The sequence below is a fragment of the Centroberyx affinis genome, unplaced genomic scaffold, assembly GCF_046629955.1.
Source record: "Centroberyx affinis isolate AG114_WGS23_722 - 3 ecotype Tasmania unplaced genomic scaffold, CSIRO-AGI_Caff_v1 ptg000562l_1, whole genome shotgun sequence".
NCBI classification, from domain to species: domain Eukaryota; kingdom Metazoa; phylum Chordata; class Actinopteri; order Beryciformes; family Berycidae; genus Centroberyx; species Centroberyx affinis.
This window is the reverse complement of record NW_027279205.1, coordinates 120413-140872: the sequence shown is the minus strand read 5'-3', so window position 1 is coordinate 140872 and position 20460 is coordinate 120413. Positions and strand designations below refer to the sequence as shown.

Below are 20460 nucleotides of genomic sequence, written 5' to 3'. Positions count from 1 at the left end.
GTTTCCACAATGAATACTCATAGAATACTGGCATACTGGAAATATTAAAGCATTCCATTTCATTTAGATTGTCTGCTGTAGTTGAAAATGATTGACAAGATGTTAATATGAGATGCAAAAAGCGCAGTAAAATAATTTTGTTCCTCAAATCATCAACACTGATAATCGTGATAAAGAATCACAATCACAATATCTAGCAAAATAATAGGGGATTATCATTTTATTCATCATGGAGCTCTTCCCTCCCACTGTTTTCTTCAGTAAATAATAGTGACAAATGAACAAAATTATTTATGTAATACCATCTGAATTAGAATATTCGCATTATGCTGTAATATTCCCATCTACTGTAATGCAGAACGTGTTCCACCAAGTGTATTTCAAAAGTCATGCAATTGGTCTATATTGGCATCCAAAGGGGTTCTCTACCTCGTCCTGTTCACAGAAGTCCACACTGAGGACCTTGGGGTTGCTCTGGGGCCATTTCACCCCATGGAGCGCAGCTCTGGTGGCTACCGCCTCCTCTGTTGTCGCGTACTGGGAGAGAGAAGAGAAGAAGGGGGTTATCTGACTGAAAAAACTGTCTCTTCTTATTAAAGTGTTATTATAAAGAGTAATCAAATATTTTCAAACACTCTCAAGGATATCAGTTCAAATATAAAAAATGTGAACAAGCATAAGTTATGTCTAATGAAAAATGAGAGGGAACTGTGTCCAAAAATCTCAAATAATGCAAAAAACAGAGATTGATATAGGTACAGGTGGAAATGGATGGAGCTAGATAGATGGAGATGGATATAAAAAGACAGCGAGATAAATACAAGTGTTGTGAGAGCGATAGAGACAGATAATAATCACATCAATGCTTTTATCAATGTCTGAGCTCAAGTAAGTCTTCCTGCAACATCATTTATTAAGGTTACTTTTCTACATACTTTCAGCAACACGCTTCAGAAGAATAGCAGGAAGCTAGGTCTAGTGTAAAAGTCTACCACTCACAATACTCCAATACTCCCTCAGGTCCTTCGTGCTGAGAGTTTAGCATGTTTTCAAGCACTCACAACACCAAACACTAATGGGTAAAAATAGTTCAACTTTTGGCAAAAAAGCACCAAGCTTCAAACAGGCCGGTTTCGGTAGCTGCAGAGCAACAGCAGGATCCATGACTGACGCTTCCCACACCCGGCTGGTTAGCACTTCCAGCTCAACAAGAGGTGAAATGAGGTAAAACGGTGAATTCTGGAAGTAGAGAGAGGGACTCACTGTGACGAAGCAGTGAGACTTGATCTTGTCGATCCAGAAGCCGTCCTCCACCAGACTGCCAGTCCGGTTCAGCAGCTCTTTCAGCTGGCCCAGGGTGAAGGGTCGTACCTAGGGGACATCAAAGTAAAACGGAATATTAGACTGTTTTTTGCCTTTACTAGACAGATGAAAGTATAGAGAGACATGAAAGAGAGGGGGATGACAGGCGGCACTGGTCCTAGGCCGGACTTAAACCCAGGATGTTGCGGTTACATGGACGTCCCAGTTCAAACACAAGTTGAAGTCTGAGTAGAAGGCATGCTCATGTAAAGCTGGGCACACACTATATGACTTTTACGCCAATGATAGGCATGATTTAGCTATCAAGACTGATTTTCAAGATCGGGCCAAGTCTGTGCTTTGTGCTCTCTGTGATTTGGGGATGACTTGTTGTGTGTGAGGGTGAAGGACTTTAATCTCTAGCCTTCTGAATCCAGTTGGCACCATCAGATTTATGTCAAACATGTTTGAGTTTTACGACTCGAATCTGCACAAGTGTTGACATGCTCCTGCAGTGTGAGCTGGTCAACAACTCGAATCAGAATGGAGACAGGTAATAGCCAATAACAGCTGAGTGTGAGATCAGGGGAGAAAAATGTAGAGAGAAATATGCTCCACCTTGATTTTTGTTTTGGTTCTGTCTTATAGTAGTTCCAGAGCTTGTGTTTTTCTGAGATTATGGGGGTTGGATGGAATTAGATCTTGGGTAGTGTGTGATCCCCGTCTTAACCTCATCTCTTACCTCCATGACGCAAGTCGAAAAGAATCTGCGAATGCCAGTCATTAAGTGTGTAATGTCTAATCTTTTCACAGTCTGTTCAGTCATGTAATGTGCCCCCAGCTTAAGATGATGCTTGACTATAGCAATAATACCCAGGTGGGTGTTCGTTGCTGTGATTATGGGTATGACGGCGACGTGGTTACCATTGGCATCACCAAAATACCCATAATCACAGTAAAGATTATCTATAAAGGTGCAATGGCTTCTATACAACAGTTACCAACGCATGTATACTGTTCTGCAAAGTGTTTGCCAAAGTAAAAGTGTATGCCAAAGTACACAAGAATAAAAAACAGGAGAAAACAGGAAAGATCGGCTGAAATTACCTGTTGTATAATAACACTGACACAACTGATATTCAAAATTTAAGAGGAGTATATTGAATGTTAAAGGGATAATTTGATAAAGTTGTATAAAAGTCAATTATAGTTGGTTATTTTTCTACTTTAGATACTTTAAAAGGAAAAAGCGTCTACATTTTGTCTTTAGGTTGCACTAAAATTGCTGTGGGCATCGTCAGCACCCTTCATTTAAATGACAGGGCAGGTCATAAAAAAGAAAATTAAAGAAAGATTGCAGCTAGCTGTATCCCATGTAGAATGCTGGCAATGCTGTCCAGCTATTTTAAACAAACTGAATGACAAATATAAAAACTGTATCCCACAAGTAACAACATCCAGCTAAAATTCAAAATATCAAAGTATCCTTTTAAGCAATGCCTCTAGCAGTCCTCCAGAATCCATAGAATCAAAGCTCCACCCTGAACTCTTGCATATTTAACATAATGCCTTCATAGTCATTTTGCCAATCACCCTTTCCCCCTCATAGTCAGTGGGAAAGCTGTAATGCACAGGGCAAAAAAATAAAAGTATCAGAAGCCAAATTGTGTCTAACATGTATTGTTATGCAGGATGGGAAACTAAATGTTTGCCCCATACGCCATAATGGCAAGTGAGTGAATTTTACCAGCTAAAATAGGTGCTGGAACACAACACACCTTCCGTAGACTTTAAAAATAACCTGCCAAGTCACTGGTGGAAATAACAAATTTAGAAGTTGCCAGGTAACATTTACCAACATTTACCGGCTGGTGATGAGTGTTGGTTTTCCACTCTACTTTCTGCCTACAGTACACAGCGGAAAGGCCCTTATTATGTCTACTCTGCACACACAGGGATACACACACACACAGAGGAAATGCCCCGGAATTAAACTCACCAGGTTGGTGACATGGACGATATTGGAAAGTTTTCCCCGAGGCGGCGAGGGCTGCCTGGCTGTGCGGACGGGGTCGTCGATGGTGACGGACACGCCAGACTTCTGCTGGCTGATGGAGCGACGCACCAGACTGTCACTGGGGGTCACTGTGGGAAAGAGAGAGGGAGGGATGGATGGAAAAACGGAGAGAGAGAGAAAGAGGGATGGATGAGGGAGAGAGGGACAAATGAAGGACAGCAAGAGCGATGATTGAAGAAAGAACAGAGGGTGGTGAAGAGAAAAGAGGTAATTGAGATGGTATCATACGTTTACCCAGAAGCCTCTGGAGAGAAGAATTAGCACTAACAGTGTTTATGCCATTGAGGAGCAGATTTATACCCAATAACCCACAAGCTTCTCATCTTCTATTCATTGAGGCAGTTTACCTTTCTTTGCCTCCGTGTCGTGCATGACAGAGGTCTGCGTTTCCACAGTCTCCTCAGAGTGGCTGTTCTTCCTCTTGTCCTTTGAAGTCCTACGTTGTTTTTCTCTCTCCATTTTCTCCTCCTCTTCCTCCTCATTTCCCTGTCCATTTTCCTGGCTGTCACCCGGGACAACCTGGAGAGGAGTTACAGGAGGAGAAGAATGGTGGGACAGTTCAACACACACCAGCCAACAGTAAGGAAAAAAATAAATCAGCATATCAGTTTGGCTAACGATCATAATGGACAGATCTCTCTGTCAGAGATGCATAAAGATGCACCTCAACTTTAGTTAGTGTTTCTGTTAGTGTGAACATGAATGTCATAAAAAAAAAATTATGCGCAAATCTTGGCTGATTCAAACTTTCATTCTCCACACAACACAGTGCTCAAAACTCCAGTTTAACAGCTTGTTTCCAAAGCTGTGATATTTTGGTTTTACTGGTGATTAGCGGACTCAAAATTGAGTCAAAATGCAAAGTTTTATGGTTGATTATTGATAAAATGAGACCGTTTCTGGAAAGGTTAGCTTGTTTCAATTTTCGTTTTCATCTGAAAGCGACATTATGCCTCTCCTCACCTGTGTGACTGTGCGTCTGATCTTGAGGCCTTTGTCCTGGTCGCCCCGGCTGCTGTCCAGACCCTGGTCCTCCTCATCCCCAGACAGCTGCAGCTCCTCTGGGTGCAGCTCCACCACCGCCTCCTGGGTCACCTTGATGTCTGGGATCAAAGACTGGAGGACAGCAGGAGGACAGAGACACACAGGAGAGGACGGAGGAGAAGAAAGGAGAGAGGGAGGAGAAAGGGAGAGGAAAATGACGACAGCAGGGACGAAGAGGAGGGGCAGATGAAGAACAGTGAGCAGTGGAATGAACAGGCAGGGTAAGTTTCTTTGAAGTGCATCTGGTGGCTTGGAGCAACACAGACAGTCTCCTCTGCATCTATTAATGATGCACCACAGCTTCCTTGTGGCTGGACACATTCTCCAGTTCAGCAACTCCACACATCTTCCAAACCAACATTTCTTATCTGAATTAGAAGATTTTGGTTGGTGTTAAATATGATGTATGCCACGTGGCTGAGCAACATGACTGTCAACTTGGCCATAACACTCTATAGCGGGAGATTATTCTTCCCCACACCAAACATGCTAATAATTGAAATGACAGTGGATTTGCAGCTAAAGGAAATATGTGACGCGTTCTATCATTTTCAGTCGGAAGTCGCAACGGCGCATTTGTGGATAAACGTGATTTTATGAGAAAAGATCAATTTTTGGCTGTTTTGGGGTTTCAACAGGTTTTAATAAAATAAAGCCTTGGCTTTCTTTCTGTGTAAGGGTTTGATTGTGAAATTCAACCGGTAAATATAGTTTTGAAGCTCGTGAAGGTAGGGTGACAAGCAGAACTACTAGCTTAATGCTAGTTTGTCAACAAAGCTCGCGTTCCTCATGTTGCCAGGTTTGCGGTTTTCAATGTACTTGGAAATGTTCTAAATGCTGTAGGACTTAAAACGCTGTTTATAAAGTTTGTCAGGGTTGTATTGTGGAGTTTTGTTATTGGTTTGTTATTTTGGACTAGTTTCATTGATCATTTGACTGTTTATGGGTTGGGTTTAATTGACACTGGGAGGGTTTTGTCGCTATGAACCTGGCAACACTTCTCCCTGTCCCTCTCTCCCCTTACTATGGTGTGTGTGTGTGTGTGTGTGTGTGTGAGAGAGAGAGAGGGAGAGAGCGAGAGCGAGAGAGATTGAATTTAATTGATATTATTAAATGTCGCGCAATGGACTGATATAATATCAGACTACTTTTTAACACTTAATTAATTGACTTTAAACTTTGAGGCCCTTTTTCTCAAAAACATAGTTTGGAAACAGTCAAGACATCAAGGGGTGCATCTCACTCAATCTTTGGAATACAAAGATAATTTTGATATCACCAGAAAGCTTAAATTCTCCTCTTTCCAACAGTGTATTAAACTCAAAATGGTTTGAGGGGTCAATGTGACTGGAAATGATAGAGCAGGTCACATATGTAATCATATGTGTATTGGGACCTGAACAGAGACTGTCAAGTGGTTCAGTCCCTCGCCTGTGGAACCACATTTGCAGGTGTCATTTTGAGTTATAGCCCATTTACTTCTGTCAACGTCTAGTTTACATTTCCCCTAATCATTTTGCAATGCATGCTGTATGGAATGCACTGATATGAAAACACTCAACACTCATGTTTATTGTGATGGATTATCTAACTAATTTTCAAGTCTGTGAAGGTTGCTTTTCATATTATACAAGAACGAATGGCAGCAAAGGGCTGCTTTGCTGCAAATTTTGGGGAATGTTTTGGAATTTCTTGCCAAGAAAACAGTCAAATTTAATTAATTAATTATTCTGCACAAAATATCAGCTATCAGCAGCTTCAATCCAAAAGTATCAGCCCTCAAAAACCCATATCAATTGAACCCTAGTCTGCTAAATTAAGTGAAATTTTACCCAAACTGAGCAGCTTTTTTTCCCCAACCATACATTTCCAGAGCGTTTGGGCAATTCCAAAACTATTCAAGCTCTGGAAATAATCAAATTCATTTTCCACACTTTTCCCAGACTTTCCAGACCTGCACCCGCACCCTGCCCCGGTCTCTGTGACGTCTCAGTACCTTCAGTGAGTCCGTGGTGATGCTGATGGATGGTTTCTTGGCAGTGACTGCTGTGCTGGAGCCCCAACGCCTCTTCCTCCCTGCTGCGACGCCCGCCTCGGACTCTCCTGCTCCTCCTGCGCCTCCTTCTGAGCTGGCGGGAGATGTCTTGCTGCCTGCTGGGAGGAGTCAAGGCAAAGTCACTCATCAGTGAGAATAAGAGAGAAAATGTAGTCCTGGATTAATGATGTGCTCTATACCGCTAAACGGAACTAGAATGACAAGTCGTTGCATACTCATAGCCCCAAGGCAGAAACTATTACTTAAAGGATAACACCAGTGTAATTCTATTTTTTTTCCTATTGCAATGAATGCCCATAAGTCTAAACCCGCCATTGTATTTACCATAGGGATGGGCGATATGGAAGAAATTGTATATCACAGTAATTATAGGGACGTTTTTCCGATATTGATAAATATCACAATATGTGCTTACGTATGTGAAGCCACATGTTAAATAAACCAACTGATGTTTATTACAATGAATTGCATGGTAATGACAAGAGTGATCTCTAAACAAAACTACGCAACTCAAATACTCCCTAAAATATGGCAGATGTCATTTTGTTGAGTTTATGTTTGGTATCATTGAGACAACAGAATTGGTCATGATTTTACGATGATATCACAGTTGTTCTCTGATGATTCAGTATTATCATACGATGTATGATAATACTGAATTATCGCCCAGCCCTACTTTGCCACAGTCAGAAGCTACTTCTTCCCGTCAAGTGCAGGTTTGCCTTACCTGCCGGAAGTCATAGGCTCCCACCTTTTTCAAGAATCCATTAAAATCAGCTCGCAGAGATATACTGCTGCATTGACAAATCTAATCCATCATTTTAAGTAACATAGGTGGAGTTTTTAAAGTCAAGGTAGTTTCACTCACTCCAACCATGCAACCCCCTACAACCTCTCATCAGGTCCTGTTAATGTACTGGCAAGATGGATAAATGGAGAGATTTATCAGCCTCATGAATGTCCTCTATGTTTTATGCATTTTTTTTATGTAACTGTTGATTATATTTATAGAAAATCTTCTATCAGTTGGTTGTAATGGCTCATCTGGGATACAATAAGTGCAAAAACGGCAACTTTATGCTTTGGAATTTTACAGAATTGTTAAAAACCATACCCTGAATTATTTACTATTTAGTTGCCTATTTTTCAGTCATTTTGCTGTGGTATATTAAGAACTCTTCCTACATTTTGCACTGATAAATTACTTAAGTGTTTGAAAAGTGAAAAATTTAAAAAAAATAAAATTCCCTAGTCAAAGAAATTCTTAATGCTGGATCCTGACAAGGGGCATGATTAAAGTAAATTACCATGGCCACGTCTAAACTTGCTTTTTGATTGGGATTTGCCTTCCAGATTTAAGGCAAGCCTATGGTTTGGGCCTATCACCAAGCTGAAACTTGGTTCCATAGTTCATTCACACATTAAAACTTGAAATAAAAACATTATAACACAAATAAAAACCACTACTTCTAAATCAAAATGAAAGTGCAATATATTCAGGGTTAAGCTCTGCCTGTGGCAGTCATGCAGAATTCATAGCACTCTGCCTCCATCCTGAACTCTTGCATATTCAGCGTGACAGTCATACGGCTCTCAGGTTTCCAGTGCTGCACACAGTCACATATAACTACTTTTAAGCCTGAGCTGCTCTTTGACGTAACATTTTCAGCTGGTTTCGAATTTAAAGATTATAGTGAGGGATAGCTGCAGCTGCAAAAAAAAAAAGTAATTCCCCACAACGGGTAAGGTATTTCCTTTTCGTTCCTGTTACTGTCTTTAACAGTGCCCAAGCAGGGGGATCCCGGAGTCAGGTAAACATGTAACTGGTATACTCACTGGTCAAGGAGATCTTGCGAGCAGCAAAAGCCTTAGGAGTTGTGCTCTGGAAAGAGAGGGAGACAGAAAGAGAACATACAGAAACCCCAGGGGTGTGGGGCGAGATGAGAACGAGAGTCCAGACCCAACAGGCAACTACAGAGAGGAGGTGAGACAGGAAAAGTGGAGGAGGAGGGGAGGTGGGGGGGGGGAGCAAAGTAACACAGGCCTGGAGGCTCCAATTTTACCACATTAAGAGGGGGGAGGCTTGGTCGATACAGAGAGACACTCCAGACACATTTCCGCCTTCCACCTCTGCTCAAAGACACTGAGATAAATCATTAAGCTACTGCTCTGTCTGTCTGTGTGTGTGTGTGTGTGTGTGTGTGTGTGTGTGTGTGTGTGTGTGTGTGTGTGTGTGTGTGTGTGTGCGCACTTACAGAGGGTGGGGGTAGGTTCTAAGGACAAACCAAGTACAAGATGTGCATTAAGACATCAGCAGGCCTGTGTGAAACTCAAATGGGGTCGTGTTTTAATGTGGTACCAGCCATTAGAGGACATTGAGAACAGTTTTCCCAAGGGGGGACTGTCTGGAGAAAAAAAGGACTAGAAGAGTGTCTTTAAGTGTGTGTGAGTGGATCCTGTCACTTTCCAAAATGAAGAAATACAATGTGATACTAGTGTATTGATCCTGTGTAGCTCTAACATTTTACATTGGTTCTGTGTAGTGTTAACACTGCCATGGTGCTCTAAAATGCTCCAGCTTAAAGCATCAAATAAATGGCATGTAGTTGAGTCTTGATTGTTTGCAAATTCTGTCCCTTGTCAGTGTATGTCTGCCTGTTAGAACAGATCTGCCTCCACATCAGACCAACAGTGTTGAATATTGTGTGTGTTGATGGAGTTCTATGGAGCAGAGGTGGAGGAACGAGTGCTGGAGAATCTGTCGGTCCGAACCAAAGACATCTCAGCAGGACTCTAGCGATACTGCAGCTGAAATTCACCTAGATTTGCCATATTTAACAAGACACATCTGTAGATCCACAGTGTATGTTCAAAGGTATGATCATCAGTTAAAGAAAATATCAAATTCAAACTGCAGTACTCGTCGTGACAGTTCAAAAGTTTGGACTATGTTTCAAATAGAGAAAGAATTCAGTCCTCTCATTTATGACCAAAAACATCTGGAGAGAAGAAAAATGTTTTTTTTTAGTTTTTTTTTTTTTTTTTACAGTTATTCCTTTAAAAATGAATACATCTCAAAAGAGGAATAATGACAAGTCATTTCCTGGTACCATTGACACCGATTCCTTACTGGCTCGACTATGGCCCAACCGCACGGCAGTGTGTACTGTATCTAGGCAACAAGGATCCAATCAGAGAAGGCAGAGGAGTGAGGGCAGGGCTCGATTTGAGTGTGCAGATGAGCCAGCAGACAGGATCTGATCATTGGATTGGACTTTTTTCTTGAAGGGGGCAGGGGAAGACTTTTCTTGATTGACTGCTGATCAGAGAGTCACTTTTAAGTCTTTCGGCATTGAGTTTGCCTTGTGATGAATTGGGGTGGGGGATGAGATATACTTTGTTAGGGTCCATGACAGCAAATGGGTAGATTTGTGAAGTAGAACTGAAAGGTTTTAAATAATAAAAAAAAAAAGATATCCAGTTTGTGATGCTCAAATCTATTGTCTCTGATGTCACAACGTGTTTTCCAATGATCTGTCCATCAAGCCTTTGAGACTCTCGAGGCATTATGAAATGTCATGATTGCTGTCTGTGATGTCACATTTAAATTGATGTGACAGTAGTTTGTCCGATGAGGTGGCAGTTTGTTGTCCAAGGGATTTGAGTTGCTGTCTAGTAGTTTATTGGGCTTGCATAGCCAGACCGTTTGCCAAACTATTCTCCACCTTGCAGTGCAGGACAAAGGTCTGGCTTAAGTCTTTGAATGGGAGTAGAGGTGGGAAAAACAATAATCCACAGAGTTTCTACTTCTTTGTCCAATTACAATCCAGGGTGGTGTTCAAAACTAGGGGGCTGATGGACGTCAACTTGTGTGTATTTTCCAGCATGACTGCCTTTGCACTCACATGGAACACAGAAGGCAATCGTTCGGGATGCAAGGACCAAGCTGTGGGTGTAGTGAAGGGATTGATGTAAAAATAAATACATAAAAACAACTGCAGTTCTCTGTCCAGCAGGTCCAGAGAAGTAGAAATCGGCGTTTTCCGGTGAAACATCCGTTGAGTCACACTAGCTCATTGACAGTATGGCCAGGGGGAAGGGGAGCTGATGATTTGTTCAGTATATCAAGCACTGTTGGTCCAAGTGTGGATGATGAATGTCACAATGTATCCACATAAGCTGATGCTACATCATGTGTGTCAGATGAAATGACTCTGGTATTGTGTCCTTTGAAAGTCTCTTAATAGCCAAATGAACAGTTCTCTTCAATTCAGTTAAGTTACCACACCGAGTGAGGTGAGATTTTACTTGCACGGCTGAATAGTGGAAGTCTCTACTGAGGTTGGCCAGCCTGTCAAGGCAGTGGACGTCTGCTAGCATTGAAAGCTCAACCAATGAAAGCATGACAAATGTTTGAATGAGTTCTTCGTCGTCATATCACACACAGGTCTTATCCACAAAGTGCAGACAAATGGCTTTCCATTCAAACAAATAGTCCCACAAAAATCAGGTTCAACAAAAGTATTTCAGTTACTCCACTGGAGCTTGATTGAAAGCTTAAAACTCAAAGTAATGTCCTTATAAATGATCAAGCTCTGATCACTGTATGGGTTTAGCTCAGGGGTTCTCAGTCCAGGGCAGACTGCCATTACTCCACCCCACAAGCAGGGGGCAGTGTGGGATCAGAGGTAGAGGTAAATAACAGGAACAGCTTTAGTCCTTTGTTCTGAGATGGATCCACCTTCCAACAGAGAGCTTGCAGGTACAGGAACAAGCTCGCAGTCTCTTCCTCGTTGAGTTTTGTAGATTCTCTGAGTGAGGCAGTTGTAACTGGCTGTTGGAGGTTGTAGCAGAAAGCAGGGCGGATATGACTCAGGGTCAGAAAACTTGTAGTTTGACTTTACAAGCCACATGTTTCTCTCGGAGGCTGGGGCGAGTTAAGTCGACCGCAGCTCTTTCTCCCTGTGAAGACGATGACGATGCTTGTAGACTGAGCTTGTCCACAAAATGGCAGATGGGAGAGGCGGGGAGGGGGGAGGTGATACAGATAGCTACACCACCCCCACTTTCCCTCACTCCATCATCACCACCACGCAGTGCAGTGCAGTACAGTCCAGTCCGGTTCAGTTCAGCGAGCAGGATTTCAAACCCCCGGGGCTGGTTACTATGGCAACCGTGCGGCTGCAGTTACCATGGCTGCCACTGCTGTCGGTGGTGGTCTGACGCGAGCTCCAGTTCCTGCTGGCTCAGCGCTTCACTGGAGGGCTACTGGGGAGGCCTTGCAGGCTCAGGCTCAGGCTCAGGCTGGGGCTTTACTCAGTGCCATAGGGTTGCAGACTCTGGGCCTAATTCAGGTACCACCGAGGCGCTTGGGCATAGCGGGACAGGAGTTGTAGGAGGAGTAGGAGGAGGAGTGGAGGAGGTGGTGGTGTTGGTGGTGGTGGTGGTAGTAGTAGTAGTAGTAGTAGTACGCAGCAGGTACCATTAGGGGCAATGGAAGAGGCATGGGCACCTTCATAACAAAGCAATCAATGGGGTTTTAAACAGCAATCACACCATAAATATATATAGTGAGAGAGAGAGCGTTCATGATGGGATACACAGGCAAAAGATGGACAGAGAAAGTGAGGGACATAGAGGGGAGGGGAAGACAGCGAGAGAGCGAGAGAGAGAGCAAGAGAGAGAGAAAGAGAGGGAGCGAGTGAGATAGCAGAGAGAATGAGCACAGGGTGAAAGGAACAGCAGAAACAAGCCCTGATGCATCTTTACACACACTGTCAGGGTCCATTACTCATGCAAACCCGAAGGGGACACAAAACCAACACACACACACACACACACACACACACACACTGCAGAGATGGCTTTGAAAGCATGCATACTTTAAGAATAACATCAATAATCTAAAATTCTGAGAATAGCCAAAATAACCTCAAATACATAAAAGAGTGCCCCAGTAAACAAGTATACATAAGTACTCTGGATAAGAGAGTCAGCTCTATGCCTAAAATGCTTGTGGGCATCTTCTGACGCTGCTCTTCAACTGAATTCAACAGCTGTCCTGACGCAGAAAGTTGTGAAGGGAGAAGCCGATATCTGACCAAAAGGAGCTTAAATGAAAGCAACAATTTGCTCAGTTCGAAAGTAATGATACATTTAAGTCATTACTGAACTTTAGCAATGATGTTCTGTGGAATGATGAGGTTGTGAATGTGAATATATGTAGGTGGGGAACAAATGCTTGTTTGTATACAGTAAATGCCTGAAATTAATGAAAAACTACTGGTGTTTGCATTGTTAAGCTACTAAGACTCTAAGCTCAATGTCTTTTTTTGTTCTCTCTCTTTCTCTCTCTCTCACACACACACACACACATGAAAACAGTGATATGAGGAGCATGCAGTCTGTGTGGCATGGATGTCTAATTTCACACACTATTACCATCCCCACTTGCATTCCCGCAGCAACATCTCTTAACAAACCTCTCCAGGGACTGGACACGCAAAGAGTATGTATGTGTGTGTGTGTGTGTGTGTGTGTGTGTGTGTGTGTGTGTGTGTGTGTGAGAAAGAGATCATCTAAGACAATGAGCCATCTATGAGAAATTAGTTGTACTGAACTCAGATGGAAGGGGTTAGTTAGTTCATTCCCTTTTACCACAGGACCCAACTCCAACTCAACCCCTGCTGGTTCACCTACAAGGCGTTTGTTACAAACCTCAAACTGGATAATCTGTTGAGCCTCTAATAGGATAAAAGAATTGAGAAATATCCACTGTATACAGTATTATTATCATCATAAGAATGTTAAACATCTCCACAGGTGCCAGAAGCAGAAGTCCAGTCTTGAGCCGTTTGGGGTTGTGTTGGCTTTGAGTGACGTTCCCTAATTGTGCTGCCGAATATGCATGCTTGTATGTGAATGAAGAGGTAACTTAGTGGGCGACAGAGCAAAGACCCAGGCGCCCCCCACCCTCTCAGTGACCTTACCTCCTCCAGACGGCCCTCACTGTTCTCTGGCTCGGCCTCGGAGGCCGGCTGCTGGGCCATGGAGCTCTCCGAATCTGGGTCCACCTCTGTCACGGCGGCCGCGCTGGGCTCCGACACCTCCCTGAACGGAGAAGAGAAGTTTGGGGTGAGGGGAGAAGGGCGAGTGCAGAGGAGTTAGGGGACAGACGGACAGAGGAAAGGTGGGGCAGGTGAGAAGGGTGGGAGAGAGAAAGAGGGGGAAAAACATGATAGAATACCAGACAGAAGATAGGATGAGTTGTGTGGGAATGAAATGGTAATCAAAGAAGGTAGAGAGGAGAAGGATGGGTGGGAGAGACCGGGTTCGATGATAAGGACCGCCTGATGGCCCAGGATCAGTGAGACACCGACTTGGAACAGTTGATTCATCAGAGAGAGATTTTCTGGTCTCACCATTTCTCACCTGGTGATAAGTCTGTTATCTTTGCCTCTCTCTGTTGTGCTTTCATGAGACAATCAACCTGGATGCCACCTCAGAGTTAGTCAGAAGTCTGCGGTGTGTACATGGCAGCAGGTACTTCAAACTCCTGTACCGCTTGAACCATTTGTCAGCGATATATGAGTCAGACTGATCGAGCTGGCTCATTTTTTAAAAAGGCACCCACAGTTACTGCAAACACGCCTTTGATGTCAACGACAAGAGCTGGCAGCACCTAGTCTGTGTGTTAGAAAAGCAGGTAGCTGACAGCCTCTCATCAGGTCCGATTAATGTGTTGGGAAGATGGACGAACGGAGAGACTTACCAGCCTCATGAGTTTCCCTTCTGGCTTTTATTTTATTTTTAACATGTTGATTACATTTACATTAAAGTTTCTATCAGTTGGTTATGAGGCCTCATCCATTAATACAATAAGTGACAATTTATACCTGGGCATTTGGGAGTTGTTAAAAATCATAAAAATCAAATTTATTTTTTACTTTTCAGCCATTTTGCTGTTATGCTGATATTATGAACTGTCATTATCACACCTTTCATAGTAATAAATTACTTACATTTATGAAAAAGTGGTTCCCGTCATGTTTGGCTACTGGGTCCGGGAAAATATACTAAGGACGAGTCAAACTCTGACCGACTGGTCCGAGTGCGACTGGGCAAGTGGAAAAAATTCTTTATGTTGAACCCTGAGAGATGAATATTAAGTGTCAGAAACAAACAAAAAGCTGTGTTGCTTGACATGTATCACTACTTCACACAAAGTCAATCCTAATCCTACTACTTCACACAAAGTCAATCCAATCCTACTATAAAAGCAAGAGTGCCTCCAAGGTCAACTCTAGAGACGAGGCAACGCAAGGGTCGGAGTGTAGAAAGCAGTAGAGAGCACCGAAGAGACAAAACGATGTGTAGCACAAGACAGAGGAAACGTAGGAAGAGTCAGAGGAAGGGTGCTTGAGGCCAGTGATCTGGGTCAGCACCGCTATAAATAACTCACCAGCCAACTGACACCCAGGGTCACAAATACTCCTCAAACTAACTCATAGTCCAAGACACACACTCACAGCTGACTCCAACAAGACCACACACAGATGCTCTTGAAAAGCCACCAGGGTCTGATCTAGGCTGGGCCATTACGCCACAACACCCTTAAATATAAAGCGTCCCTCTGAAAGTTGGCCAGTGCGTCCACTTGACCCCCTCCAAAAATCACTGCCGACAGAAACGCCAATACAGTTTGTGTTTTTGGTTTGTGCAAAATGGTGTATTTAAGTGCACACACAACCCACTACAACCCAACTCAAAACAGCAAACTCTACTTCGGTGCACATTCTGCCGCAGAGAGAGATTTCCGCAAAGCAGGAAGAGAATCGGATGAAGATGAGATTATATTTTATAACAAAATAAAAAGCAAAAGGCAATGCACTCAAACACAGCAGACAACGGCCACGCTATCTAGTTACCACAACCTTATTACTGCAGACATTCATGTAAGTTAAACCTCACTTAGCACGACACTTCGCCGCATTTTGTTTTCGTTTATTTTATCTGTGTGTTATCTAAGACAGAGCAAACCAGGGAAATGTGATCATTATATTTCAGCCCCCGCTGCCAGCAGCAACCCAACCTCCTCCGCTCTCTCCATGTGATGACACAGCCACCCAGGCAGCACCCTGTAGGTGGGAGGCCCGTCTCCTAAAGCATCCTTCACTACACCACAGCACACCTCAAATCCTGTGCATCGGTAAATACAGGGATGGGAATGACATAAACAACTTACACTTTCTAAGGAACACGTTACACATGCATTCATTTGTAGAAGCAAACAAAAGACAAACTGCTTTCATTTATACACATTATAAAAAAAAAAGTATTGTTTGGTATTGAATTCAAGGTACCAATATCGGTATCTGCATCAGCCAGTGTAAGGTGCAGCCAACATGGTGTTTTCTCTCTAGTTATGAGTGCAATACTGTATCACTTAGCAACATATTAGTGCAAGTGACCGTCTCGGGATCCTTGCTTTCCGTTGACCCGCCCAGACAAAGCATTGACCCTCTAGAAAAGTAGTAGGCGGCCAGTTTGACCCCCTGTAAAATCATCCTGGTTCACACCCTGAGTCACCTACATCCAACAATATCCAAGTCACCGAATGCAGCCAATGTCATTTTGCACCAAACAGACAATATAAGCCATTCCCCCCCACTTGCTTTCAAGAGTGATAAGCAAAGTAATTGTAAGGATGCCTCTTCAGTTTGCTAATTACTCACACAAAGTCTCACACCGACAGGTCAGACAGTCAATCCTCCGCTTTCTTCTCTCTGACTGACATGCAGCATGGCCATTGGCGATGTTCAGTTTTGCGTCTTTAAGAGGAGGGATTGTAACATTAGTCCCCGCAGTACGGCAATCTACCCAGAGGGTAAGGAGAGCCCCTTCTACCTCTTTAGTCACTGGCAGGAGGGTTGGCAGGGGGACGACATTTACCCCTCCTCCATGCCACACAGAATCTCCTCCTTTGTACTAGGTGTAGATGTGGATGAGTGTGTGTGTGTGTGTGTGTGTGTGTGTGTGTGTGTGTGACTCAGGGGCAAGACCACAGACACACCTGCAGAATGACAGGGGCCCATAAATGGGGCAGATGTCGACTAGAAATATAACCCCCGAGGAACAGGAGTGGAGGAAAAGCCTGACCAAGATTAAGAGAGAGAGAGAGAGAGTGTGAGTGAGTGAAAGTGTGTGTCTCTGTGTTTCAAAGAGAGGCCTCCTTTATTTCAAACATCTCTGCATCTATACCAATTCTTGGACTGCGCTGGAATGAGGTAACACACTGAGGTGCAGCTCGCTGAAATAGGTCAAAGGCAGCTTGTGCCTGAGCAACAATATTACAATCTGTAAAACAGAGAAGGGATCAGTGACATCATGGCAAACAACTGATGACATTTCTTCTGGTTGAACTTCTCTAAAATCTGACCGACAAAAAGTGACCAGACCTGCGGTGTTACCAGAGGCGCTGGTTCACATTCCTGGCAGGTCAACAAACTGATCCAAATCCGGCCCAAATCAAGTCCTGAGAAACTAACACCGGCCATATAAACAGAACCAAAGCATTATCACCGCTCAAACGCGACATGTAGTCGGCTCCCAGGAGAGGAGAGTGTGAGCGCTGGTGCCAGTTGGGGGAATTATGTCACACCATAAGGGCCCATTCACACAGACTGGACGGCTAACAGATGTCTGCTTTAATGCTCTCCCTTGACAACAGCCAGATCATTAACATCTACAGCCACACAACCCCAACATACAGTCTTAACTGCTCTAGACAACAGGATGCATGTACAGCATGGCCGTGTTTGAGCCCTGATGGACAAAAAATAAAGATGTCATCCTATTCTTTAAAAAAAACTAAACCCCGTATTTGATTCTCTGTAAGTCTGACAGAAGAAAAAAAGCTCTGTCTTTTGACTGTGTGGTGTGGCAGAACACGTTGAGGTCAAGAAGGAAGATGGGGGGGGGGGACAAATCATTGTTTAATTCATAAGACAGATGCCCGCATGATTCTCGTCATCACGCCATGAAATCCAAGCCCATTATTTATTTATCTGTGCGTTACCTCAGTGTAAAGCTATTTTAGGCACTGATCAAATAAGGCGAGGGACCCCCCCACCCCACAAAAAAAAAAATCTCTCCTGCCTCTTTTCTCCCAACAAAAGACTCACCGCGGTCCCCACCCCCGGTCCTCACATGGGCGAGCATGTTACATGCTTGCAACCAGGCCACCGGTGACAATTGATATTTTACCGGCAGGAACGGACAGTCTAGTTAACGAGCTGCGTAAAATACTGCCGGGTAAGCGGTAGGCTGACACGGGCTATCCCCGTTGCTTTCTGGCTACCGTTAAGAGGGTAACTATTACCAGCAACCTGAAGCCGTCTGTCGCCCTCTGCCTCTCTCTCTCTCTCTTACCCGTTTTTGTTGCCTTCGGACAGCATACCGCCAGGCTGGGAACCCCCCGGGGGTAAATAATACTCTGCCGTTAATCGTTTATTCCGGTCAGGCGTGGGTTGAAATCGGGGACGCGAAAAAATCCGGTCGCGGCGGCTTGCTGCTGGGCCGTGCACTGCGTCGGTATCAGAGATGCAATGCATGCATGGCGGCCATGTTGGCTGGTGAGACTAGTGTCAAGCGAGCTAGGATAAAAACCCGATTTCCGGTCAGAAAATTCCACAATAAAAGCCCTTTTGATGATCGGTTACAACGGTTTCTTTTTAGAGAAATACAAAGTACCAACAGGGAAAATAGTGAATACGATTATTAAAGGATCTGTAGTTAATGGAAATATGGTTGTTGCTGCCGGCGATTGAGGAAATGACAGGAAAATCAGAGGGAGAAAAGGAGGCAGGGATAGCAAGGACACATTTTTTTCCCAGAAAGAGAAGCCACGCCGGTTGTGAGGCTGCCGCATTGAACGCCTGACAAGAAATAGAGCCGGCTATAATTAGGACCAGTGAGTGACAAAGCATTTGGAGGTGTTTTGTAACCGATGCAGATTGGAGAGCAGCGTGGGAGACCCGCTGTTAGTGTAGTGGCCAACGTGTTTAATTGGAGGAGATATTGTTTTCCTTCATGCCGTCCTTTCGATACAGTCGACTCCTTTATACAATGGCAACGATTTCCGCCCTTGGAGTGACCAATCAATGTGATCCATGTCAGAGCGATCATTTCAGTGAACTCCGAAGTTCAACCCAAGTTACTATAACACAGCTCACGGACAGAAAACACATCCATTTATCCATCTCTTCAATTCAGACATTTCTACTGTACAGTGATGTAGTGGTAAATAAAATTGTGGTTAAACTGACCTCCAGCCCATCATCATATGGCAAAATACCCTAAAAAGACCCTATCCTCATATAAACTACATCAGTTTGATACTACTTATTATGATGATTACTATAAATCATTAAATTAAAAGGTAGGTATGTTTATATGAGGTATAATTTAAACTAGGTTTCAGTGGGTTCACTACATCCCTGTAAATCTCGATACCTGATCTCTATAACCTAAATACCTGCAATCTCCTGTATTTACAATCACATTATGTGTAGTTTTCCCAGCATGGGCCAAAGTTAAGATAGGAAATGTGTGCAGGAACACGGCCCTCTAGCTTTAGAAAATGCAATCATCACCCAAGATATCCAAAATATCTTGATTACTTCAATGTGTTAGACCATACATCTTTCCATAGGGAAGTGATGAAACTAAATTTTCTTCATCACCTCATTCACCTATCAACTTCTCTGAAAACAGTTTGTCCCAAAAAGTGATGTATGATCACCTCCACCAGCCACAACTGCAGTCAAAAGGAAGTTCAGGTGTTAAGTAGGGGAGTCGGGGCGTAAACACCCTCCTGCATTGTCAGTTCTGCATACATTAAGTCAGTGACCAATCCCAGCAATTCAAATTCTACATGAACGTCTCTCACCTAGAAAAGCAGTGGGATCTATAATAATGTGTTGTTTTGCTACACAAAGCAGTGATTTGCTTGCTAAAAAAGTGAGAAAGACAATGAGAGTGGTGGGCAAACATAAACAGATGTGACAATAAGAAGGGTGTGAAATTATCATTAGCCACTAGGCGAATGCTGGGTAATTTTTGCTGTTGTTGGTAACTTTCTACTCCACTACCCACAAACCATCATTTGAAGATCCAATTCCACTCTAGCTATCTGGTAAAAGAGTGAAATCGCTGGTGAATTTTTGGGATGTACCAGGAATTTTGTCCAGACAGTAAAGACATTGTAGTGACTGTTTCTGACCTTTTTGAGGGGTATCGCCTCTTCTCTCCTTTATCCCAGGGTCTTTTTCTCATCCTCTGCCTCTTGTCCTTGGTCGGCCTTCTGTAAGGTGATTAAGAGTAAATATAAGGAAAAACAAATAATAGAAATGCCCAAAGAGTATATATTTTTTAAATGCATGTCAATAGTTGGCTCATAATCAATGGACAATTTCACAAGACAGAGAGGTGTCTTTCAAGGGTGCAACAGAAGGGTTGAAATAAAGGAAAGAAAAAAAAATCAAAAGAACATTAATTGGAAACATTAGTGGAACGCGACTTAAGAGTCAGGACCAAGATGTGGTCTACACTGATGAAATAGTCTTCCCAACACATTCTAGCAGTGAATTAAAATGGAGACGTTAATGTTCCTCAGCCTTAAAAAAGCTGAGTTTAACTCACAAACACCCTGGCAGACACACTGTCAGCCCGGTGCATCGCCATTAGCATGGAAAAATCAACACTAGAAAAAATACACACTCAAACACTCCTCGTCTCAAAGGGGAAACACAATCCAAAAAAGTATAGAGGTATTTTCACATATTTTCACACATATTTTCAGATCGTAGGTGAACCAAATCTAAGTATCTATGTTGTATTTGACTATTTTACCTATACATCTTTGCTGCCAACAGACTATATGGTATAAATTAATTACTTTGTAATGCGAACAGGCATGAAG

The 20460-nt window shown here is 43.2% G+C and overlaps 1 protein-coding gene and 1 non-coding gene across 2 annotated transcripts in view; both read right to left on the bottom strand.

Annotated features, from left to right (window-relative positions):
* Window positions 1-20460, bottom strand: part of acin1b (apoptotic chromatin condensation inducer 1b) — a 29375-nt gene that overhangs the window by 3121 nt on the left and 5794 nt on the right. Inside the window, exons 7-15 of the mRNA XM_071518265.1 lie at window positions 19796-19842; window positions 13469-13631; window positions 8316-8361; window positions 6420-6574; window positions 4343-4495; window positions 3727-3898; window positions 3302-3447; window positions 1264-1371; window positions 430-537 (exon numbers count right to left, since the gene is read on the bottom strand). Coding sequence (XP_071374366.1) covers window positions 430-537; window positions 1264-1371; window positions 3302-3447; window positions 3727-3898; window positions 4343-4495; window positions 6420-6574; window positions 8316-8361; window positions 13469-13631; window positions 19796-19842 — 1098 coding nt within the window. The remainder of the gene's footprint in view (window positions 1-429; window positions 538-1263; window positions 1372-3301; window positions 3448-3726; window positions 3899-4342; window positions 4496-6419; window positions 6575-8315; window positions 8362-13468; window positions 13632-19795; window positions 19843-20460) is intronic.
* LOC139643147 (small nucleolar RNA U6-53/MBII-28) lies at window positions 20146-20247 on the bottom strand. The gene has a single exon (XR_011695068.1). It is a non-coding gene; the product is annotated as a small nucleolar RNA U6-53/MBII-28 (small nucleolar RNA).